Below are 25,403 nucleotides of genomic sequence, written 5' to 3'. Positions count from 1 at the left end.
CACAGAGACTTGGTGGGATAATACGCATGACTGGAATATTGGTATAGAAGGGTACAGCTGGCTCAGGAAGGACAGGCAGGAAAAAAAGGGAGGAGGTGTTGCCTTATATATTAAAAATGTATACACATGGACTGAGGTTGAGATGGGAATAGGAGACAGACTTGTTGAAAGTCTTTGGGTAAGGATAAAAGGGGTAAAAAACAAGGGTGATGTCATGGTAGGGGGTCTACTACAGGCCACCTAACCAGGAAGAAGAGGTGGATGAGGCTTTTTTAAAAAAAACTAACAAAATCATCCGAAGCCCAAGACTTGGTGGTGATGGGGGACTTCAACTCCCCAGACATCTGTTGGGAAAATAACACAGCAGGGCACAGATTATCCAACCAGTTCTTGGAATGTGCTGGAGACTTTTTTATTTCAGAAGGTGGAGAAAGCTACTGGGGGAGAGGCTGTTCTAGAGTTGATTTTAACAAATAGGGAGGAACTGGTTGAGAATTTGAAAGTGGAAGGCAGTTTGGGTGAAAGTGATCATGAAATGGTAGAGTTCATGATTCCAATGAATGGTAGGAGGGAGAAGAGCAAAAGAGAGACAATGGATTTCAAGAAGGCAGTCTTTAGCAAACTCGGAGTTGGTAGGTAAGATCCCATGGGAAGCAAGTCTAAGGGGAAAAACAATTGAAGACAGCTGGCAGTTTTTCAGAGAGACATTATTAAGGGCACAAGAGCAAACTATCCTACTGCGTAGGAAAGACAGGAAGTCTGGCAAGAGACCATGCTGGCTTACCCAGGAGATCTTCAATGATCTAAAAATCAAAAAAAAAAGTCCTACAGAAAAGTGGAAACTAGGTCCAGTTACAAAGATTGAATATAAAAAACTAACACAAGTATGTAGGGACAAAATTAGAAGGGCCAAGGCACAAAACGAGATCAAACTAGCTAGAGACATAAAGGATAACAAGAAAACATTCTACAAATACATTAGAAAGAAGAGGAAGACCAAGGACAGAGTAGGCCCATTACTCAATGTGTGTGTGTGTGGCGGGGGCCGGGAACAATTACAGAAAATGTGGAAATGGCAGAAGTACTTAATGACTTCTTTGTTTTGGTTTTTACCAAGGAGGTTGGTGGTGATTGGATGTCTAACATAGTGAATACCAGTGATAATAAGGTAGGATCAAAGGCTAAAATAGGGAAAGAACAAGTTAAAAATTGCTTAGACAAGTTAGATGTCTTCAAGTCACCAGGGCCTGATGAAATGTATCCTCGAATACTCAAGGAGCTGACTGAGGAGATATCTGAGCCATTTGCAATTATCTTTGAAAAGTCATGGAAGATGGGAGAGATTCCATCAGACTGGAAAAGGGCAAATATAGTGCCAATCTATAAAAAGGGAAATAAGGATAACCCTAGGGAATTACAGACCAGACAATTTAACTTCTGTGCCCCAAAAGATAATGGAGCAAATAATTAAGCAATCAATCTGCAAACATCTAGAAGATAATAAGGTGATAAGTAACAGCACGGATTTCTTCAGAACAAATCATGTCAAACCAACCTGATAGCTTTCTCTGACAGGGTAACAAGCCTTGTGGATAGGGGGGAAGCAGTAGACATGGTATATCTTGACTTTAGTAAAGCTTTTGATACTATCTTGCATGACCTTCTCATAAACGAACTAGGAAATGCAATCTAGTTGGAGCTACTATAAGGTGGGCGCATAAATGGGTGGAAAACCATTCCCAGAGAGTAGTTATTAGTGGTTCACAGTCATGCTGGAAGGGCATAAAGAGTGGGGTCCCCCAGGGATCGGTTCTGGGTCCGGTTCTGTTCAATATCGTCAATGATTTAGATAACGGCATAGGGAGCACACTTATAAAGTTGCAAGTGCTTTGGAGGATAGGATTAACGTTCAAAATGATCAGGACAAACTGGAGAAATGGTCTGAAGTAAATAAGATGAAATTCAATAAGGACAAATGCAAAGTACTCCACTTAGGAAGGAACAATCAAGTGCACACATACAAAATGGGAAATGATTGCCTAGGAAAGAGTAATGCGGAAAGAGATCTGGGGGTCATAGTGGACCACAAGCTAAATATGAGTGAACAGTGTAACACTGTTGCAAAAAAGTGAACATCTTTCTGGGATGTATTAGCAGGAGTGTTGTAATCAAGTCACGAGAATTAATTATTTTGCTCTACTCCGTGCTGACTAGGCTTCAACTGGAGTATTGTGTCAAGTTCTGGGTGCCACATTTCAGGAAAGATGTGGACAAATTGGAGAAAGTCCAGAGAAGAGCAACAAAAATGATTAAAGGTCTAGAAAACATGACCTATGAAGGAAGATTGAAAAAATTGGGTTTGTTTAGTCTGGAAAAGAGAAGACAGAGAGCAGACAAGTTTTCAAGTACATAAAAAGTTGGGAGAAAAATTGTTGTTCTCAACCTCTGAGGATAGGACAAGAAGCAATGGACTAAAATTGCAGCAAAGGCAATTTAGGTTGGACATTAGGAAAAACTTTCTAGCTGTCAGGGTGGTTAAGCACTGGAATAAATTGCCTAGGGAGGTTGTAGAATCTCCATCGTTGGGGATTTTTAAGAGCAGGTTAGACAAACACCTGTCAGGGATGGTCTAGAGATAATATTTAGTTCTGCCACGAGTGCAGGGGACTGGACTAGATGACCTCTCGAGGTCCCTTCCAGTCCCATGATTCTCTGATTCTAAGTCTGTTACACCAGGGATCTGTTTGGCTCAAAGAGTTTATATAACTGTAGATATCGCTGGTACCTTGGTTCACAAATAGACCTGATCAGATTTTGCTAACTGTAACCTTTTAAAGCTGCGATTTTCTTCCTTTCTCGTAACTTACATTTTAAATCCCAGTTCCAGTGATGTCTAGGAGGAGTCATTCTACTATTAGGAATGATTTCTTCCATCAGTGCATTGTAATTGGGTATAAAGCAGAACTGCTTTAGGAGAAAACTCGCTGATGTGGGGCCAGATTTATGATTATTCATTATTATTCGTATTGCAGCAATGCCTATAGACCTTGACTAGCTCAGGACCCCATTGTGCCAGGCATTGTACAAACATATACTAAATGACAGTCCCTGCTCTGAAATGCTTAGAGCAGAGAAGCTTGATGGCTGCTGGCCCAGCATGACTGCGTTGGCCAGGGGGAGAAGGTGCAGGGAACATCTTTCTTCTCTTCGCAGTTCTGTGTGGTGAGCTGTGCTGCCTGGTTCTGACTCTCCTCTCACTCCAGCCAGACTCCCTTATAATCCAGAGGTCAGTGGAGTCACACTGGTGTGAGAAGACAAGCTGGGCTCCCTGAGTGCAAAAGGGGGCGGCCAGTGTAACCCACTGTTACTGTGGGCTGTGTGTTAAGTGTCCCCCTGTGTCCCCGACCCATGGTGGGTGTGAGTAAAGCCAGGCTCGTTGTCTCGAGCTATAGAGACTCATGCTGAGAGCTCTGAAGGTCCCCATTTCTGTCCCCAGTGTGATAAGATGGTGGCTGTCACATCAGCCGCACTCAGTGCTTCTGAGGGGCAAGGTCCTGTGCTCCAGCAAGTGGTATCAAGCCTGTGCTGGGGGTTGGGGGATGCAAATGCTACACCTGTTCTAGTTTAGCAATTCTCATGGGGAGGATGCTCCCCCATTCTCTGAAGGCATCATACCAATTCATGTCCTGTGAAGAGCACCCAAGGAAGCCAATGGGAGCTTCCACCTGTAAATCAAGGGTTCCAAATCTGTTAGTCTCATTGAGTCTCCTCCCAACAGTAAGATCTATTCCCTTTGTTGAGGAGCTGGTGCAAGAGGCTCACATGCTGAGCTTTTACGTGGGAGGAGAATGAGGCTGCTGGTATCTGTTCTCATCTCTGTCACTGAGTAACTGTGTCCCCTCAGGCAGCTCACTTCCCTGGGGCTCAGCTTCCCCTAGTGTAAAATGGGGATTAATATACCTATCTCCCAGAGGCGTTGGGAACCTTAATCCCTCCACAGTGCTGAGCAGGTTATAACTACCAAGAAAGAATTCGTGCTTGTAAAGCACTTTAAGGCTTTGGAAGGAAAAGTGCAAGGTAAGTACAAAGCATTATTCTTAAACATACCACTCAGGACATGTTTAAATAAAACAGTTCAAAACAGAGTCCTTCAATAATTAAGCAGCTGCCGTTTCCTCAGGTTTCAGTCTCATTTCTTTGGATCCAGTCCTGCTCTCAGAAGACCCTAACTAGAGCAGATCACACATCAGTGGCAAATCTGAGGCCCAAATCCTCAAAGGTATTAAGGCCCCTAACTCCCTCTGAAATCAATGGAAGTTAGGTGCCTAAATACCTTTGAGGATCTGGGCCTGATTCACTTCAGTGGGAACAGGAGGTAATTCACTATGTGTAGATATTGATATTTTTATCTGCTCTTCGGTCAGTTCCTGTAATACCCCATATCCAGACATTCAGGTTACAGCAGTGCTGCTGTTATGTACACAGTGTAGCCAGTCTTTGTCGGCGGGAGAGAGCTCTTCTGCTGACAAAGTGCTGTCCACACTGGTGCTTTTTGTCAGTAAAACTTTTGGTCAGGGGAGTGTTGTTTCATACCCCGGACCAACAAAAGTTTTCCCAACAAAAGTGCTAGTGGAGACAAAGTCTTAGTTTCTGCACTTTACAAATACTGATCAGTTTTCTCAAGATTCTGGTATCTTTTTCTAAAGCATTCTCTTGCACTTGCAACTTTCCATCATCACTGTCTGATGTCTGTTTATACTTTGTGCTACTGCATTTTGTCAGAGTGAGCAGCCCTTAGCACCACTAGCTGTTAATACTGAGGATTCACTGTGCTCATATCACAGTTGATAAAATAGGACAACCTGGGATGAAAACAGTACCAGAAAGTCAGGCTTCCAGAAAGCATCCTATAGATAATCTTTTGTAGATATGGGCAACAAATAGCTCCTGGAATAAGCAGATTCGGGTGAGCATTTTTTTTTGCGCCAACTTGGAAGAATGATTCCCAAGTAATGAGAACCAGAGAACCCAAATGTGCCACCCTACAAAGGAGATTAACTGTAAGATCACTGAGGCTGACAGGCATTATTATTCTTGTGCAGGTTATTCTCCTAGCCCAATTATGTCCCTTATTGTACTGGTGCCTCATACAGTTGCTATAGTTAAGGTTTGTCAGACTTTGTCTTGCAAATGCCATTTTCCAGGGCTTTATAATACAGCCTCAAGAGTTCCCTTTCAGCATGGGCATGATTTTACCTTTGTTTTATTTTCGAGCTGTTACAGAATCAGTGAAGTGGTGGGCAAATATCTGAACAAACTTGAGGGTTTTTTCTGGGAAGACTTTGAGCTCCTGCCATGACATAGTCCCCATGTGATGTTCTTCATTCCCGAGGGTGGCCATAGTCTGCACCCGTGAGTCTGGGAGGCACAAGCCACAAGCCCATCCACCAGTGCAGGGATGAAATTCTCCCCAGTAGTGTCAATGGGAGTTTTTGATACCAACTTCAGCAGCAGCAGGATAGGGGGTGGGATACGTGCACACATCACCTGAGGTGTGCTGATTGTAGTTTAGAGGACTGTAAAGGGGCTAGCCAGGGCTTGACCCTCTCTGGGGCAGCGGGGAGCCACACTGGCTCACTACACACAGCTGAGGATTGGGGACTTAGTTTGGCCATGGAAGTCTTCCTGGCTGCTCTTGTGGAGGCAGAAAATCAGTACAGTTATGCTGGGGCCCTTGGTCAGGGCGGGGCAATAATGACTCAGGCCCTCAGGCAGGGCTGCGCAATAATACTATAGCAGTATAAACAGTAGTGAGCCCAGGCCCTAGATCAGGGCCAGGCAATAATGAGTCAGGAGCTCAGGCCCTCAGGCAGGGCTGAGCATGACAGTAGGCCCAAGCCTCCAAACGGGTTGGGAGACTGCCACCCACAAGTGCGTCCCAGCCCAGGGCCCTAGCAGCAGTAGACGATCCGCTGCTGTGTCAGTGGGGATCCCGGCCGCAACACACTGACATGGGCTCTGGCGGTGCTGCAGCCAGACTAGGGTCGGCTGGCCCCAGGCTACTTCCTGACTCCCCCTCTGGGGGTACCTGAGTCATGGTGGAGTCCTCGGGGGGTCCAGCACCACAGGTTCCTCTGGGTACCAGGTGAGCAGCAGGCCCAGAAACTCCTCCAGATAGTTGGAGGCTTCTCAGTCGCAGGCTAGGCTGGAGGCAGCTGGCCTCCCCAGTAGCTGGCCCTCTAGTGAGCTCTGAGGGCGAGCCTTTATACTTCTGGGTCGCTGCCTGACCCTCTGAGGGGCGGGCTTAGAGCTCCCTAGCTCCGCCCACCCCAGCCTCTGGATGGGGTCGTCCCTCTCCGGGGCGGTGTTGAGCCACACCGCCACACTGCAGGACCTAAGATTCTATCTACAGCTGGCAGCTACCAGAGATCTTCCTTTAGGTCAAGCAAAATGTTCACAAAGACATCTTGAGCAAACAGAATTCTTGTAAGGACTGAATCTACCCTACAACCATCTGTTTTACCAGCCTCTGGGCTGGAATAGGATTTGACTCTCTGTGGTCCTTATGCAGGGATCTGTGGCCACTAGAGGTACTTGGCAATCCACTGACTCCCTCTCCACCCCCGGTCAGCTCCCAGGTCCTTTCTCTACCCTGGTTTCTAAGGCGCTGGTACAAAACTCTACTGTGCTGAGCCCAGCAGATGCAGAATTCCCAAACAGTTTCTACAGCTGCCGTCACAGTAACATCTAAGTGCCTCACAAACATTAATGAGTTTATCCTCCCAACAATCCTATGACTGTTTGTTTACCACAACACTGGACATCCTCCTCTTGTACAACTGCAAAAGTACTGCTGTGTTGAGAGTCTGCCACAGCCCCTGCACATAGGGTTAGTATCATCTCTAGTTTCTCTGCTTCTGTTTCCCAGTGTGTAAAATGGGGATAATATTACACTACCTCACAAGGGTGTGTGAGTTTTAATCAGTTAATGATTGTAAAGCAGCTCCTGATTATGCTACAGAAATGCCAACTATTACTATTAAATATGATAGTTGTTGTTTGTAAAAACTCTTTGAAGATGAAAAGCATCATCTAGACCGGGGTGCTGTCCAGCACAGTATTACTGTATTGTAACTCTGTTGAAATCAGTGAAGTCATGCAGTGGTGAATCAGGCCTTGCAAGCATTATTAATATGTAAATACATTACAGCAATCATGGGGAGATGGGAATTTACACCATAGTAAATCAGTAATAACTCTAGTGAAGTCAATGGAGTTACATCAGTGTAAAGGTTTCAGAATAAGGCTCCATATCTTTTTGTTCTGATTCTCTCAAAGGCACTAGCTTTTTTTCCATGTTAAGAACTGAGGGTAGCCCTTATAGATAGTGTCAGATTTTCTGGGACCTTTAGGTCAAAAATGTACCTTTTAGTCCTGGGGTAATTCTGCACCAAAAAATTAAAAATTCTGCGCACAATATTTTTAAATTCTGCATATTTTATTTGTCAAAATAACACAAAATAATATGCCGGTTTCAATTATTTTGGTAATTTATTTCAAAATACCTGTCAGCGAGTATGTCTGTAACAATACAGACAACATAAAAGATTCAGGAAATGTTTTTTGACAAATAGATTCCTTACTAGGCATATTCATACAGAACTTTGAGTAATAATTTGTTTAAACTACAATGCAGAAACATATTTCCCACACCCCTCAGAAGCAGTGCAGAGGCTTGGGGGAGTCGAGTTAATGGAGGAGCTGAGGGAGAGGGAAGTAATTGTTGGGAAGGAGCCTGGGAGTGAACTGTGGAGGGTTGTTGGGTGTGGGTGGGAGAAGTATGGAACAGGTTTTTTTTGGAGTGGGGGAGGGATTGTTAGGGAGTTGGGGAGCTCCATGGGAGACCATGGCTGACCCCTAACCTCTCCCATTCAGTCAGGCACATCTGCCCATGTCCCCATGTGGCCCAGCATCCCCACTCAGCCACCCCCATTGCCCCCCATCCCCATGTGTCCCTGCACTCCCTCTTCCCCCTGTCCCTATGTGGCCCTGCACCCCCACGCCCATTCAGTCCCTGGCACAATGCTGTCACCCCACTAGCTTCTGTGCCCTTGTCCCAGTCTGTCCCCTGCACTAGCCCTTCTGAACCCCAGTCTATGTGACCCTCCCAGCAGCCTATTTTGCCCCACTCTGTCCATCCCCCCATATCCCGTGCCTCCTCACCTGGCCCCATGGGCAGAGCGCTGTGAGGAAGGGAGCCTCTTCCCCTCCCTCTCTGCGGCTGCCCTCTCTTCTGGAGCCACATCAGCCCCTGGTGCAAAAGGTGTAATTGCAGCATGACCCCTCTTGCAGCTTCCCTTTGCCTCCCTGTCAGAATCAATTATTCTGTGGGGGCATCAATTGTGCACTTGCGCAGTGGTGCAGAATTCTCCCAGGACTAACGTTTTGGTATTCTTGAGTCCTGGACTTTCCTCAGTTTCAGTAACCAACCCACTCTTCCTCTTTCACATTATCCCAGTCTATAATCCTGCTAGCCATTGCTGATTATGACACTGTGATGATAATGGTGTATTTTCCTTAAGCTGATGAAAGAGACAAAATTATTTATATAACCAAGTAGAAAATATCAGAAAATTTCTGTTTATTGTAAAGATCATCATCATCAGGTTCCTATTACGCCTCTGGCGTTGAGGGCAGTGACGAAGCTCCTCCACTCCTGTCTGTTTCTGGCAAGTCTTTCAATGGTTCCCCAGCTATGCCCCAGGTTTTTCAGCTCAGCTTCCACAGCTCTTCGCCATGTTGTTTTCAGGGGCCTCGTTTTCGCTTGCCTTCAGGTGTCCATCTTATTGCTACTCTAGTGATGGAGTCAGTTTCCATCCGAAGAACATGACCGATCCATCTCCAGCACCTCCTGGCATTGATGGTGCTCAGATCCTCTTGGTTGCACTGTGTCAATAGATCTTGGTTTGAGATTGTAAAGATAAGGTTGGGAAATCTTGTTTAAATATACCTGTTAAAAGATTCCCATGTCAGCCAAACCCAAAGAGAGAGGCTTATAATTCAAACCTTTTAAATTAATCCTTTGGAAAAGAAGGAAGCATGTTGAAAGAATAAATGCCCGAGGTACCAAAAGATAAAATTATAATGAAGACACATAAGATGAATGCACTGAAAGTGAATGAAACCAAAGTCTATTATACTGAACAATGAAGGTGTGGAAAGGGTTATTATATAGGAGAAAAGGAGATGGTGTTCCAGATTCACAAGAGTAAAAAATGGGAGCTGGATACCAAAAGGAAAGAAATCATCTCAGGCCACAGCCAGACTCTGTTAAAAATCAGTAGAATAGCATCCACTGGGCCTGGTCTGAGTTTGGCCCCTTGGTTTCTTTTCAGTGGGGTGGTAGCGTTTGCTAGAGTAAACCTTGGGGAAGACCACGGTGTAATGGTTACAGTGCCATAAGAAAAGCTCAAGATTTGTTTGGTAACAAGTAAAATTAGCTTTGAAGCCCCTGGCTTTTGACTATAGGGCCAAACCCCTCCCTCACATGTGTACATGCAATGTCCATTATCTCCGTGGGAGATGTGAGAATATATAGAATTCGGCCCATAATTTTTGTTGGGGAGCATCATGACCCTCTTATATACTGAGCTACTGTCTCTCCCCTCTCCCACATGCTTCTCCTTGTAGGCTATGACTCTTGTAAGGTTTTAATTTTTGGTCCAAAGTCCTTGGGCCCGATTCACTACTTTTTACTTCTGTTTTATACCTGTGTAACTCCATTGAAGTCAATGAAGTAAAAACACCAGTGTAAAACTGGAGTAGCTCAGTGATGAATCAAGCCCTTTATGTTTCGGGAGAGCTTTGCATTCACCTCTCTCCTTTTAGACCCTTATCCAGCAAAGTGCTTAAGCATGCACTTAACTTTAAGCATGTGAGTAGTCCCACTGAAATCAATGGGACTAACTCACATGATTAAAGTTAAGCATGTGCTTACTTGCTTTATTAGATCAGGGCCCTAAAGCTTGCCCCATACTATCTGGACCGTATCACCTTAGGAAGTATTGTCCTCATTTTACAGATGTGGAACTGAGGCACAGAGTAGATGAAGTGATTTGTCTAAGCTCACATATTGAAAGCAGGTCTCCTGAGCTTCAGTCCAGTGCCCTAGCTACTAGGTCATCCTTCCTGTCCTTTTTGATACAGAGCCATGCGCCCCCATAGTGAGTCCACCCCTTTGGACCTTTTGGTCCCTGCAGTGTTGTCACTGCTCCCAAATGACACCCTCCTTTACAAACCTTAGGGCTCACCTCCTAAGACTCCACATAAGGTTTTTGCAGCTGTTCAGCAGAATAATGTCTCATGCCAAAAACTTCCAAATGTCAAAATCATGGCCATTTTATTAGCAACATGAAAATCATGGAGTCTGACACTCTTGACAGCTGTGAGAAATATTACAGCCACAGCAATCATGGTTTTTTCCCCTTTCATACTTTAAATTCTGTTCTGTGTGAGTGGCTGCTCCACTCCCACAAATGTTCTTGAGTTACTGTTGCCTGTATTCTAAGGTGATAAGATCACAGTATTTGGGGTCAGTAATGAATTTCCCCCACGTATATTGGCAGGGAGCTGGTGTCTTGAGGAAGGAACCTCTTTTAGGGTCAGGTGTGCATATCCCACATGTCCAGCTTTCTGCCACTGCAGAGGCCTCGGGCAGTGGAAAATCTCAGTTCTAGCCAACTAATTTCTACAGCCTCAGTTCTGGAACCCATAATTTGAGTGTTACTGATTTGCACTAGTAGTACTATTGAATTTCCTGGGACTAGTCATGGGAACAAAAATTACTCTGGGTAATGCTTGCAGAATCAAAGTCCTTTGTACATTTCACTCTTCTTGAAAACGCACAGCCTAGCTTTATGGTATAACATGCTTTGCCTTCCTGTCCCCAAGCACTCTGCGGCTGAATCACCAAGAACACAGGAGTGCAAAAACAAGGTACAGTTAGCTCATTGCAACAACCACTGCTTACCTGCCTTTGTGTTTTTCCTTCTCTCCTGGAAGAAAAACCTACTGTGCCTGCCATGTCCTTGTTTACACTGTCATGCGCAGTCACTCTTAAGGACATCTTAAGCTGTTGCATACTTCTTGGCTTCTCTTTGGGTTGATCTTTGGCAATTGTTGAACTGCTTATTTTTAACTTGAGGATTAAGCACTAAGCATTATACAACATCCACCGCAGTCATATCAAGTGACCATGGGGAAATGCAAAACCATGTTAAATTTTCTGTACAACAGTTTGATTCTTGACAATAGTCTGCGTATAATAACATCATCTGCCATCATTGCTTCATAATGCATTTCTAAGCAAATGTTTTATTGTACTAATGGTTTTCCAGTATTCTAAACAAGGGAGAAGCAAATGATTTGGATCAGTTTAACAAGGGCTAGATTGCTAGCAGGCAGCTTCTCACAAGCTGCTTTTGAAACATTTTGGGATTTCTTTAAAAGACTAAACAATCACTGTAATGGTAGGAATATATTTGTCTACTTCTAATTAATCATAGACACTGACTAGTAAAAATGAAAAGATAAAAATTGACCATTTTGTATAAATTCTATGCCTGACCTACCTTTGCACTATGGTGCTTCAGACCTCACAAATGAAGCAAGGTTGAGACTGCTCAGCACTTGGAAAGGAGACTTCCTGAGAATACTGCAGGAAGTGGTGTTGGGGACTCAGTAACTGGTGCAGTTCCCTCTGAGCCAGGTCTGACTGAATGCATCCATCTCCTGCAAGGGGACTACAGCTGCCTTCTTCTGGATGAGACATAAACCAAAAGTCCTGGCCACTTGTGGTGGTTAAAGCTCCCACGGTTCTTTTGATAAGACTAGGAGCACTAGCCCTGGAATCTTGGCCAAATTCTAGTGGAGGTAAATTCCATGCTGGTGATTATGAGTGTTTATTATTAAATCTCACCCGGCAGATTCAGTTCCACCCTGTTCTCTTCACTTCCTGTCCTAAACTATGGTGCCAAATTGCTGTGCTTTGTTAGGGCACCCAAGAGATGGTCGCACTTCATTGTTGGTGGAAAAGATCAGTCTTTACCTTGTGTATTGCACAGGGTACTGTGAGCTTGAATTAGTCTGTAAAGTGCTTTGTGATTCTGAGCTGAAAGGGGCTGTAGAAGTGCAAAGTATAATGAAAACTGCTGCTCGCTGCATAGGTTAAACTATAAACAGCTAACAGCTGGAATCCTTCATAATTTAAATGAATACATTAATTCCATAAAGGAGATCAGTCTGTCTTACTACAGCCCCAGTTCTGCCCTTGGATGTTTGCCCACTGATTTCAATAGGAGCCGTGCACATGTGTCTGAGGACAGAATTTGGCCCTTAAAGTGTGAGCTGTTGTGGAGACTCAATTAATGTGGGCAAGCCCCCTTTAGTGACTGTTTCTAATTGGGTTCTTTTGTCATTCATGAAAGGCTGGAATTTTTTCCACTCCACAACTAGCCCCATAAATATATGAAGTGTTCTTATTTATGTAGCTTACTACACAGATCTGTGGAATTGTAATAACAGAGCGCAGGTCACTGCTGCAGAACAAAACTATAATTGTATGTCATTTAAAAACCAAGGATATTAGATAGTTTTCTAAGGGCTCAGACATTTTTATCCCCTTTGTGGCTGTTAGGAGAACATGATCTTTCTTTTTTTCTCTTCCCAGCTGTCCCTATCTGCAGATCTTGGCTCTAGCCCAAAAGGACCAGTTCGCCCACGTTGGGCTACTCACCAATCAACAGGGTACCCTGTTACCAAAGCAACAGCTAAGATCCTAGCTCAGAGTGCCCAGTGGAATGCTGGGATACGACCAGCCCCCGTTCGAGCTCCAGTACCAAAGCTGAGTGAAAGAGGGAAGAAGGCCTTTGCAAGGATGAGCAGAAGTTCTCCAGGTTAGTAAGCTGTCGTAGAGACTACAGCTCTTTAAACTTGGAGTTGGGGAGCCACTGTCATTATGTTCCCTCATGCCACGGAAGCACCAGTCATTTTAGATGGTGTGAACCAAACTGACTGTAATTTACCAGCCCTAAAATGTGACACAAAGACTCACACGTAGCAGTTTCCTGTGGCATCTGTCTCTCATGACCGTCACAGTACCTAAGGGCCAGTCTACGCTACAAAAGCTTTGATGGGACAGCCATATCGGTACAGCTATCCCAGCAGAGCTCCTTAATGTAGACGCAGCAAATACGAGTCAAAGGAGTTCTTTTGCTGGTGTTGTTAAAGCACCTCCAAGAACAACATAAACTATACCGGCAAATGGAGTCTTTTGCCAAAATGGGGGTTGGGGTACGTGCCTGCTTGTGTGTATGTGTCCATCCCAGCATCCCCATGTCCGTCAGGGTGTGTTTTTTTCACACTCCTAGTCGATGTAGTATGCCAGCAAAACTTTGTAGTGTAGGCTTGGCCTAAATGCTGGCAAGAGCTTTGTGTGACTTGAACTCCCGGGTGTTCACCTGTAGAGCAGGGAGTTTGTCTCCAATGCGACTACAGATGTTTTAACACCTTGTTACATAGGTGTCTAGGGGCCTGGTGCGGAGCCCATTGATTCTGATGTGCTTTGGACGAGGCCCTGGATGGATGCCTTGGGCTGGGGATTGATAATGCCGGGTTGGAAGAAGGGTCCCCTCAAGGAATTAGAGAAGAAAATGCTACTTTTACCACCAGTCCTGGGGAGAGGTTTAGAACCGCTGATAAAAAAAGTCGAATGACATCATCAACAGCAATTTTTGCCATGCCAGCCGAGGGCTAGCTCATGCAGTCCTTACACAGGGCCTTCCCTTGTGACATGCTGAGCGTCATGCAGCGTAACCTCAGCTTCCAGTGAGCACCTTCAAGGAGTCGCTCAGCACCTGGCAGCATCGGGTCCTCGGAACGTAATCAGGCAAAAATCCCGTTGATCCCAGTAGGGGGGTTAATTGATTAACGATTGCAAGATTTGACCCTTACGTTTTTTAAGAGAGTAACCAGTTCAGTGGATATAAACCAGACTGGGCACAGCAGAAGTCATCTGATATAGCGCCATGTAGCATTTTCAAAGAGAAACTGCAGGTGCAGTAAATGGAAGTGGATTGACAGCATTTATTAATGATTCCCCATGGGAGGAGGGTATGGAGTGGAGTCCTGTGGGGATCCCTTCTGAGCTCCATACCATTCAGAGCCTTCTTTTGTGACTAGGAGCCAAGAGCGATGATCTAGAACTTGGTGTGATCATAACTCCCTTGCTTTGTGAGGGGTAGGATTTAAATGCAATCCAATCTTGATACACTGGAGAAGGGGGTGGAATTGAGACAAATGAGAAGTGGGGCACGTAGGAAGGAATATGCAAATGCATCTATATGAACTGGAGGAGGGGCAGTCAGAGGGTTATAGAGGTAGGTATACACAGCATATAAATCAACAATACCGTGCCTATATATAAAATAGGGCCCTATCCAGCGGTGAGGTCACATGGACAGAGCCCCAGTGAGGCTCTGCATTGGTCTGCAGCCCATACATGAGAAGCTCATTGCAGGACCAGGGCCTTCGACTGTATTAATTAATTAGCATATCACACGTCCATCAAGTGTGGTAATTATTCTGCTCCGTTTGGCACCATTCTGGCTCCTGGGGCAATACTGCACTCAGTCTTGAGCACTACAGTTCAAAAAAGGACACAGGAAAATGCGAGTGAAAGCAGAGTTGATTCACACAGAGAAGACTCTTAGAAAATAAGCTGAGAGGAAAGGGGGAGGAGAGGAACTACTGTCTCCAAAAACCTACAGGCATCTTGTAAAGGAGATGGATGAATTATCCTCACTAAACTATAAGGATTTCTCCAGAAATGATAAGCTGTATTAAGTGTAATTTAGGTTGATTGCTGGGCAAAACTACATAACCCCTTATAAAAGAGAGACAGCCAAGGTCTTCTTTACCGTTCACATCTTCAGGGACCTCTTCTGGATCTTCGCAATCCCCTCTGTGCCTTTCTTAAGGTGAGCTGACCAACATTAGACTCAGTTCTCCAGATGAGAGTAGTTTCCCATATTCCCATGACGCTGGAAACGCAGGCAGTAGAATTAGGGATATTTGTAACAGGACCAAATTCTACAAAATGAGGTACTGATTTTGCAGTTTAGAAATAATCTACACATCCATTCAGTGACTAAAACAATCTATAGCAGCTGCTAGTCTCAGGATTTTCTCTTTATCCATTCTAGCATCCCCACTGTTTGAAGATCAGCCCTGGCAAATTCCTCCATCGGACCATGGATCTGATGCAGAGTAAGGGAGTGAAGGTTCAGTGCAATTCATCCCCATCAAACCGGCTCATCTGCCCAGCTTTCAGAAGATGCCGATCACGTCCCCTGAGTTACAGTGAAGAATGGATGTTACTGAATCATGCTCAAAGTCTCAAGGATCCAGCTCCATTTTTTTATGTCACTTGTCACAATAAGAGATTTCCCCTGCACCCCATTGAACTCACTATACAATGTGGAGAACCAGGCATGGAGACCCTGAGGGAGATTTACTAGTATAGCTCTGGGCTAACTGCATTGCAGCCAGTTTATACTGAAGGGTTTTTGGGGCAGGGACTACATTTTACTACGTATACATACAGCACATAGCAGAGTGGGCCCTCACTGGGGTTGGGATCTCCAGGTGCTACCATAATACAAATAAGTCATGTAATACTAGGGTGAGATCAGAATTTGAATCAGTATCTTGTTTGCTATCTTGCCTTTTTTCAATATGTTTTCTTGTCTCTGCTGCTTTGGATGCTGATGCCTCATTCTGCTTTCACTCAGTGTATGTCTTCACTGCAGAGTTAACTTGGGCAATTGGCACCCGGGTTAGTCTAACCCACGTGCAAGCCACCACACGGCAAAGCGTTACTGTCTTACTGTGTCCTCACTGGTGCTGAACTCCCATGTGTGTGTCATTAGGACTTTGGGGGCATATCCCATGGTCCTGTGTGTTGCAGTATGCTGAGCTACGCTGATTCTTTCCCAGTGAATTGTGGGAGAATTTGTCTGTCTTTCTGGGCACAGGGGGGATTGTGGGAGGGCACTGCAGGATTACCAGCACTGGAGTGATTTAGGCCTGGTCTACACTAGGGGAGGGGGTCAATCAAAGTTACGCAACTTCAGCTACATGAATAACATAGCTGAAATCGACATACTTAGATCTACTTACTGCGGTGTCTTCACTGTGGTAAGTCGACAGCTGACACTCCCCTGTTGACTCCACCTGCGCCTCTCTCTCCGGTGGAGTACCGGAGTCGACGGGAGAGCATTCGGCGGTCGATTTATTGCATAAACTAAACTAGATGCGATAAATCGACCCCCACTTGATCAATTGCTGCCCCTTGATCCAGTGGGTAATGTAGAAAAGCCCTTAGACTGTGTCCTCACTGCAAAGTGAGTGGTTACAGCCTGAGTAAATGTGGAGCCCAGGATCTTACTTATCCCCCAGCTGTGCCTGCTAGCCTGGGTTGAAACTCCCCTGAACTCAGGGGAGAGGTTTGTGCATGGATGGGAAGGTGGGTTAGGGCTAAAAGCCAGGTAAGAGCTCAGGTTAACTCTGCACAGATCCTCTCCAAGGTTTAACTCCATGACTTCAATCGTGTGACTCCTGATTTACACCAGTGTGAGAGCAGAATCAGGCCCCAAACTTTGGCTAAAAGAGTTGCATGAGATTTTCCATGTGGTGCTGATACCAATATGATTGGCACAGAGAAGGTGAATCAGGCACCCGTGCTTACCTTGTTCATGATACAAGAACAAGAGAGAAGTCAGCAAAACTGAAAGGCAGCAAATTTAAGACTGATAACAGGGAATTTGTTTACATAACATGTAATTAACCTGTGGAAGTCTTTGCCACAATATATCATTGAGGACAAGATCTTAGTAGGATTCAAAACAGGATTAGACACAGTAACTTTAGATAGAAAGAAAGTAAAGTCTCATGCTTCATGAAGATGCAGATGCCAGCTACTAAGTGATGAGGGTTTAGAATAAGCTTCCTTTGTGAGCAAGGTTATTCTGTAATTGTCCACAGCAAGATTTATTGTACCTCCCTATGAAACATCTGACACTGGACACTGTCTGAGCCAGGATACCAGACTAGAGGGACCACTTGTCTGGTCCAGCATGGTAATTCCCATGATCTGGTTCTTTGTCTCTAGCTGTGTTTTGTAATGTGCCATGTATATTTCTAACTCCAGATCAGTTAATTAGTAATAACCCAGCTCATCTCCTTTTCCCACTCTTGACTCTGTACCTTCTTTCAGGCTGCTTCCTATACTTGGAAGTATCCTACTTGTCTACCTAAGGCCCACTCGCTCCTTCCTCAAATCCCTCTCTATAAACCTTTTCCCCAGGAAGTCTTCCTATATTGATTGCCTTATTGAGGTTCCAACACTTTCTCTGGCCCAATTTGTTGTCCTGTGTTTATTAAGAACATCTAATGCCCATCTTTAAAAAAGGGAAGAAGGAGGATCTGGGGAACTACAGGCCAGTCAGCCTCACCTCAGTCCCTGGAAAAATCATGGAGCAGCTCCTCAAGGAATCAATTCTGAAGCACTTAAAGGAGAGGAAAGTGATCAGGAACAGTCAGCATGGATTCATAAGGGCAAGTCATGCCTGACTAACCTAATTGCCTTCTGTGACGAGATAACTGGCTCTGTGGATGAGGGAAAAGCAGTAGACGTGTTATTCCTTGACTTTTAGCAAAGCTTTTGATACAGTCTCCCACAGTATTCTTGCCAGCAAGTTAAAGAAGTATGGGCTGGATGAATGGACTATAAGGTGGATAGAAAGCTGGCTAGATCATCGGGCTCAACGGGTAGTGATCAATGGCTCCATGTCTAGTTGGCAGCCGGTATCAAGTGGTGCCCCAAGGGTCGGTCCTGGGGCCGGTTTTGTTCAATATCTTCATTAATGATCTGGAGGATGGCGTGGATTGCAGCCTCAGCAAGTTTGCAGATGACACTAAACTGGGAGGAGTGGTAGATACACTGGAGGGTAGGGATAGGATACAGAGGGACCTAGACAAATTAGAGGATTGGGCCAAAAGAAATCTGATGAGGTTCAACAAGGACAAGTGCGGAGTCCTGCACTTAGGAAGGAAGAATCCCATGCACTGCTACAGACTAAGGACCGAATGGCTAGGCAGCAGTTCTGCAGAAAAGGACCTAGGGGTTACAGTGAACAAGAAGATGGATATGAGTCAACAGTGTGCTCTTGTTGCCAAGAAGGCTAACGGCATTTTGGGATGTATAAGTAGGGGCATTGCCAGCAGATCGAAGGACGTGATCATTCCCCTCTATTCGACATTTGTGAGGCCTCATCTGGAGTACTGTGTCCAGTTTTGGGCCCCACACTACAAGAAGGATGTGGAAAAATTGGAAAGAGTCCAGCGGAGGGCAACAAAAATTATTAGGGGGCTGGAGCACATGACTTATGAGGAGAGGCTGAGGGAACTGGGATTGTTTAGTCTGCGGAAGAGAAGAATGAGGGGGGATTTGATAGCTGCTTTCAACTACCTGAAAGGGAATTCCAAAGAGGATGGATCTAGACTGTTCTCAGTGGTACCAGATGACAGAACGAGGAGTAATGGTCTCAAGTTGCAGTTTGAGAGGTTTAGGTTGGATGTTAGGAAAAACTTTTTCACTAGAAGGTGGTGAAGCACTGGAATGGGTTACCTCGGGAGGTGGTGGAATCTCCTTTCTTAGAGATTTTTAAGGTCAGGCTTGACAAAGCCTTGGCTGGAATGATTTAGTTGGGGATTGGTCCTGCTTTGAGCAGGAGGTTGGACTAGATGACCTCCTGAGGTCCCTTCCAACCCTGATATTTTATGAACATAAGAATGGCCATACAGCGTCAGACCAATGGTCCATCTAGCTCAGTGTCCTGTCTCTGACAATAGCCAGTGCAGAGCTGCAGCGGGAGTGTACAAAACAGGGGCAATTTTGGAGAGATCCACTCCTGTCTTCCCCTCCTGGATTCTGGCAGTAAGCGGTTTAGGGTCACCCCGAGCATGGGGTTACATCCCTGACCATCTTTTCTAATAGCCATTGATGGACCTATCCTCCATGAACTTATCTACATTCTTTTTTGAATCCAGTTATACTTTTGGACATTGAAATATCCCATAGCAATGGGTTCCACAGGTTTATTGTGTGAGGCATGAAAAAGTACTTCTTCCTCTTTGTATTAAACCTGCTGGCTAGTAGTTTCATTGAGTGACCCCTGTTTTTTGATTTGTGGGAAAGGATAACTACTTTTTCCCCATACCATTCATTTTATACACCTCTATCATATTCCCCCTTAATAGTCACTTTTCTAAACTGAATGGCCGTAATCTTTAGTGTGTCCTCCTATGGAAGTCGTTCCATATACTTGGTCATCTTTTTTGCCCTTCTCTGAACTTTTCCGAGTTCTTTTTTGAGGTGGGGCAACCAGAACTGGGCATAGTATTCAAGGTGTGGGTGTCCCATGGATTTATATAGTGGCATTATGATATTTTTGTCTTATTTTCTATCCCTTTCCTAACAGTTCATAACATTGTTGGGCTTTTTGACCACTGCTGCACATTGAGCTGAAGTTTTCAGAGAACTATCCACAATGACTCCAAGATCTTTCTTGAGTGGTAACAGCTAATTTAGACCCCATCATTTTGTATGTAGAGTTGGGATTATTTTTTCCAATGTTCATTACTTTCCACATATCAATGTTGAATTTCATCTGCCATTTTGTTGTCCAGTCACCCAGTATTGTGAGATCCCTTTGTAACTCTTCACAGTCAGCTTTGGACTTAACTCTCTTGAATAATTTTATATCATCTGCAAACTTTGCCACTTCACTATCTACTCCCTTTTCCAGATCATTAATGAATATGTTGAACATCCCAGGTCCAAGTTTAGATCATTGGAGGACTCTACTGTTTACCTCTCTGCAGTGTAAAAACTGACCACTTATTCTCACCCTTTTTCCTGTCTTTTAACCACACACTAATTCATGACAAGACCTTCCCTGGTATCCCATGACGACTTAGTTTCCTTCAGAATTTTTGTTGAGGGATCTTATCAAAGGCTTTCTGAAAGTCCAAGTGTACTATATTGACTGGATCACCCTTATCCACATGCTTGTTGACACCCTCGAAGTATTCTAACAGATTGGTGAGACACGACTTCACAAAAGCCAGGTTGACTCTTCCTTAACAAATTGTGCTCATCAATGTGTCTGATATTCTGTTTTTTACAATAGTTTCAATCAATTTGCCTGGTACTGAAGTTAGGCTTACTGGCCTGTAATTGCCAGGATTGCCTGTGGAGCTGGTTTTTGAAAATCGGCATTACATTAGCTACCTTCCAGTCGTCTGCTACAGAGGCTGATTTATGTGATAGGTTACATACCCCAGTTAATAGTTCTGCAATTTCATGTTTGAGTCCCTTCAGAACTCTTCAGTGAATACCATCTGAGCCTGGTGACTTATTACTGTTTAATTTATCAATTTGTTCTAAAACCTCTTCTATTGACCCATCAGTGTGGGACAGCACTTCATGTTTATCACCCAAAAGAAATAGCTCTGATATAGGTATCTTCCCCACATGCTCTGCATTGAAGACAGATGCAAAGAATTCATTTAGCTTCTCTGCAATGGCCTTGTCTTCCTTGAATGCGCCAAGAACGCCATTATCATCTAGTAGCCCCCCTGCCTGCTTGGCAGTCTTTTTGCTTCTGATGCACTTAAAAAAATTCTTACCATTAATTTTGCCTCTTTAGCAAGTTGCTTCTGTCTGAATTGTCTGAGTGGTTTGTCTGAATTAGGCAGTAGGTTCTTTGTGGCAGGACCTCCAAGAATAGCTGTATATTACTAAATGACAGGGGCTAAGCAAATACAATGATGTAACATTGGGAGGGGGCTGACTATGTTAATATAGTTCTTAAGCCACTGAGCATGCTCAGTATGAAGATGCTGTTTTTGGAAGCCTGACCAGACTCAGACTGAGCTGAATGCTCCAGCAACTAATAACAAGGCTGTGCTTTTCCTATAGACAAACCTGTGTCCTTCTTTGTCGATATACGTCATTGTTTGATATTTCCAGATCCCAGGCAATTATAATTGCAATCTTTACCCAAACACAGCTAAAGTACCTTATAAATAAGGCTAAGATTTTGTCAAGGATATTTTTAGTAAAACTCACGGACAGGTCATGGGCAAAAAAGAAAAATTCACAGAAGACATGACCTGTCTGTGACTTTTACTAAAAATATCTGTGACAAAATGGGGATCTGCCGGTCCCCACACCACCTGAAGGGGGGCAACAGCACAGGGGCTGGGACCCACATGCAGCAGCTGGGGGCTGCGGGGTATCTCCACTGCCTGCAGCTCCAGGGGCAATGGCAGCTGGGAGATCGCGGGTTCCCCCACTGCCTGCGGTGGCTGGGAGCTGTGGGGTGTCCCTGCTGCACGCTGGGGCTGGGAGCTGCAGGGTACCCCTGCCACCTGCAGCTCCAGGAGCCTGCGGTCGCCGGGAGCTTTGGGTTTCCCCACCACTGCCGCTCTTAGTGGCTGGGAGCCCGGGGGGTTCCCCACCGCTCGTGATGGGCTGGGATCTTGGGGGTTCCCCCAGGAGCTGCAGGGTACCCCGCTGCATGCGGTGGTGTGGAGCTCTGGGGGCTGCCAGAGGCAGCGGGGGTACCCTGTAGCTCCCTGCCCCCACGGGTAGTGGGAGACCCTGCAGCTCCTGACCACCACAGGGTGAAGTCACGCAGGTCACTGGAAGTCACAGACCTCCATGACTAAATCGTAGCCTTACTTATAAACCCTTATGGCCAATGAATCAGTGGATTTATTGCTGAATTCCACCAGTAATAGAAGAAGGGCCACATTATGGGGTTTACAGCCCCCACACTAAACTAGAGCAAGGCATGGAGCAGGACTGGGACAGGAAGGCCCCTCAACAGGTAAAGGGTATGCTCCAGGTGGAGAGACGGTTTTAAAAGGGCACCGGTAGCTCAGTGAGAGGAGGGGAGGACTAACAGGCAGAACCAGGAAGTGAGGTTGACACCTGGAGCTGTGGGAAGAGTGACTGCAGCCTGCTCTCACTCCAGGAGCAGTGGTCCATATTTTCCCACCCCTTTTTGGAGCTGAGAATCCACAAGAGATCCCGAAGAACGGGATGTTGACCCCTTCCAGACAAAGCAGATACTACTGACTGGGACCATGCCCAAACAAAGGAGCCACAGCCCAATAGGAAGTGACCTGGACAGGGGGCACATAACTTGGGGTGGACCAACAAGTAGTCCAGACACTGTAACACCCCTGTAGCACCTTGGGTTGGGACCTGGTGCAGTGGGAGAGCCTGGGTCCTCCTCTCCTGCTCCCCATCATCATTACAAAACCCCAAGTGAGGGAACGGGGGACACACAGAGACTGAGGCCTTCTCTATGCACCCATCAGGGCCCCCTCCAGGGCAGGCAGACTGAAGAAAACTGTAAAGCCACTGTCTGACCAAAATTGGCGGAGAATGCAGGCATATGTCCTTGGGCCTGAAGGGAGCCTGAGACATTAAAACAAAAACTGAAGTGGGTTGTAGGGATGGATCTTGACAAATTGCTATAATGTGTTGTGGAGAATCAACATCAACAACAACTACCGACCCAGTATTGGAACACCCGGCAATGCAACAATAGCAGCAGGCTATGTAGCAACAACAGCAGCAGCAGCTCATTAGGGAGTTGGCAACACAACATGGCTTCTAACCCACCAGTGGGAGTGGCGAACAACAGCCTAACTCCAATCCTCCCTCTGAAACTGACAACAATGGAACCAGACGATAAACCCAAAGCATTCCTAGTAATGTTCAAGAGGGTCGCCATGGCAGCCTATTGGCTGGTGGAGAGCTGAGTGGTCCTGATTGCCTCATACCTGAAAGGGGTGGCCCAGGCCGATACTGAAGCCTTGATGCGATGGCTGCGCAGGACTATTCCCCACTCAAGGCAGCCATCTTAGATGCTTTTGTCATCTCAGAGGAGACCCAATGCAGAGGGTACGGCAGGAGAGATTTTTGGCCAGAGCCTGACCCAGGACAGTAACCCAGACTTTAAAGGAACATTGCTGGTGGTGGTTCCAGCCCTAGGAAATAACAGGAGTACAGGTGGTGGAAAGGTTCATGTTGGAGAAGAGTCAACAAAGTTCTCCCCCTGGAATACGGGACTGGGTGGTCCGATACCAACCAGAGACACTGTAAGAAGCAGTGACACTGACTAAGAATTACGTGCTGTCTGCTGGGCCTATCCAAGAAACACCAAGGAGGGACATGGGCCAATCACAGCCAAATCAGATGACCAGAGGAAGAGTGAGGAGAGGAGGTACAAGAGAAATCTGGCTTCCCAATCCAAGGAGGGATGGCCAAGTGAGCAGAGACTGCCCTCGGGGGTTGAGCCCCACAGAGAGATGAGACAGGAGGGAGGTCCAAGTCCAGCGAGAGGCTCCTCCATGGAAACACCACTGAATTTGGGAGCACAAGCAGGTAAGGCCCCTTTACTGGCTGGCGTCATGTGTGGGCAACCAGGCCACTTCCGATGGGATTGCCCATACGTGGACTGCAGCTATGGTCAGGTCTGGAGGATGGAACCCAGAACTCAGAAGAAGGGACTGGAAAAAACTAGTGGTCCCAGTGCAGATTAAAGGGGTCAGAATGCAAGGCTTAATAGCGTCACGGTGTAGTCAAACAGAGGTCAGAGAATACCTGCCAGGGGTTGAGGATGGGCCGTTGGGTACCATATTTCTACAATATGTCCATGGGGATGTGCACCTCGTACCCTATGAGATAGGTAGAGTTACCAATGTGGAACCATGATTACATGGCCTGCGTGGGGGTGGCCACCAACCTAGCCTACCCTGTGACAATTGGGCAGGACTGGAAGTTCTTTTGAGAATGGATAGAGGAGGGGCAAGGGAAAGCTCTGGAGGGAAAAAGAGGGGAATCTGTGGACTTGATAGCAGGAGACCCTCAGGGAATGGTTGGCTGAGGGAGGATAATGAGTGTGGGAAGGAACATCCACATCCCCTGTTAATGGTCCTACTCCTACTGACACCCCATGAGGACTTGAGCCAAGGATCCACATACCCCCCTCCCCCAACATCGACCTGCTTTTGAGCCAAGTTGACTTGACTGAAGAAAAACAAAGTGATTTGATGCTGAGCCAAACCTACAAGCAGCTCACTCGGGTCAACGATGAAGTAAAGGACCCGCTACAACCAAAACTATGGCCACACTTTGAATTGTAAGGGGAAAAAGTACACCGAGCAGTGACAGACCCTCAGACTGGGGAGGTCCGGATGCACCTCATCGTCCCCAGGTGCTTCTGAAGGGAGGTGTTGAAACTGGCCCAAGTGGTATCTCACGGAGGAATCATCGGGCAGGAAAAAAGTCTTGAAAGACATGAGCTTTTATTGGCCTGGTGTCCACAAGGAAGTGTGGGACGATTGCACTTCATATGCTCCCAATGTCAGTGGATGAGCCCAAGGAAGGGTGGACAAGCCTTCTAGTGCCCCTTCCTGTGGTGGGAACTCCATTCGAAAGTGTAGGAATGGATTTAATAGCCCCCCGGGAAAGAGCATGGCAGGACACCAATAAGTCTTAGTGATCACGGATTATGTCGTGTGCTATGCCAGGGCACTACCCCTCCGATCCACAAAGGTGACAGGTGTTGCTGCAGCGCTTACAAAAGTATTTGCTCAAATAGGCATCCCCAAAGCAATAATCACTGACTCAGGAACCAATTTCATGTTCAGATTAGTGAGGAAGGTGTGCAGTTTACTAGAAGTCAAAGCCTTAGGAACTTCTGTCTACCACCCACAGACCGATGGCTTAAACCCTTGAAGGGGATTGTGAGCGGGGGCAGGGTCTCCCATCTAGTGGTTAGCACTCAAGGTGGCAGTCACTCTTGATGGGTGAGTCCTTGGGCAGCAACTCCGCCTGATGGGTATGGTTCATGGGTGGGGTAGAGGCACCTGGGCCTTGCCACTCCACCGGGTTCTGACTCAGGGAGGTTGATTTGGCTGCTCACTTGGTGGCATCTTGCATCATTCTCAAGTCAGCTTCCCTGGGTCATTTCCTCTTTCTGCATCCCAGCCAGCTGATGTCCATCCCTGGGGAGCACTACCTTCCAGGCTTCCAGCCCTGGTCCCAGTCTCCAGGCCAGGGCTCCCTGTTCCCTGGCTTGGTGTGAGGGTCACGTCCTTCCCTGGAGCTCCCAAAGCACCTCCTTCTCCCTGGCTGACTGACTCTGACTGAGTCTGTGTGGCTGCCTTTTAAAACCTTCCTCCAACCCAAGCATGCTACATAG

At 46.0% G+C, this 25,403-nt stretch overlaps 1 protein-coding gene across 7 annotated transcripts in view; it reads left to right on the top strand.

The window, feature by feature from the left end:
* Nucleotides 1-25,403, top strand: part of FBXO16 (F-box protein 16) — a 78,780-nt gene that overhangs the window by 42,622 nt on the left and 10,755 nt on the right. For 3 of the 7 annotated variants that reach the window (XM_075126323.1, XM_075126318.1, XM_075126322.1), the window contains 3 exons: nt 10,951-10,995; nt 12,728-12,953; nt 15,261-15,324. In XM_075126323.1, the coding sequence (XP_074982424.1) occupies nt 10,951-10,995; nt 12,728-12,953; nt 15,261-15,324 (335 nt within the window). Of the gene's footprint in view, nt 1-10,950; nt 10,996-12,727; nt 12,954-15,260; nt 23,582-25,403 lie in introns of all 7 variants that reach the window. The other 4 variants (XM_075126320.1, XM_075126319.1, XM_075126321.1 and 1 more) reach the window with 3 other exon arrangements.

This window comes from Caretta caretta, chromosome 3 (assembly GCF_965140235.1).
Source record: "Caretta caretta isolate rCarCar2 chromosome 3, rCarCar1.hap1, whole genome shotgun sequence".
Taxonomy (NCBI): domain Eukaryota; kingdom Metazoa; phylum Chordata; order Testudines; family Cheloniidae; genus Caretta; species Caretta caretta.
The sequence above is the reverse complement of the archived record's forward strand: the minus strand, read 5'-3'. Positions and strand labels throughout refer to the sequence as shown.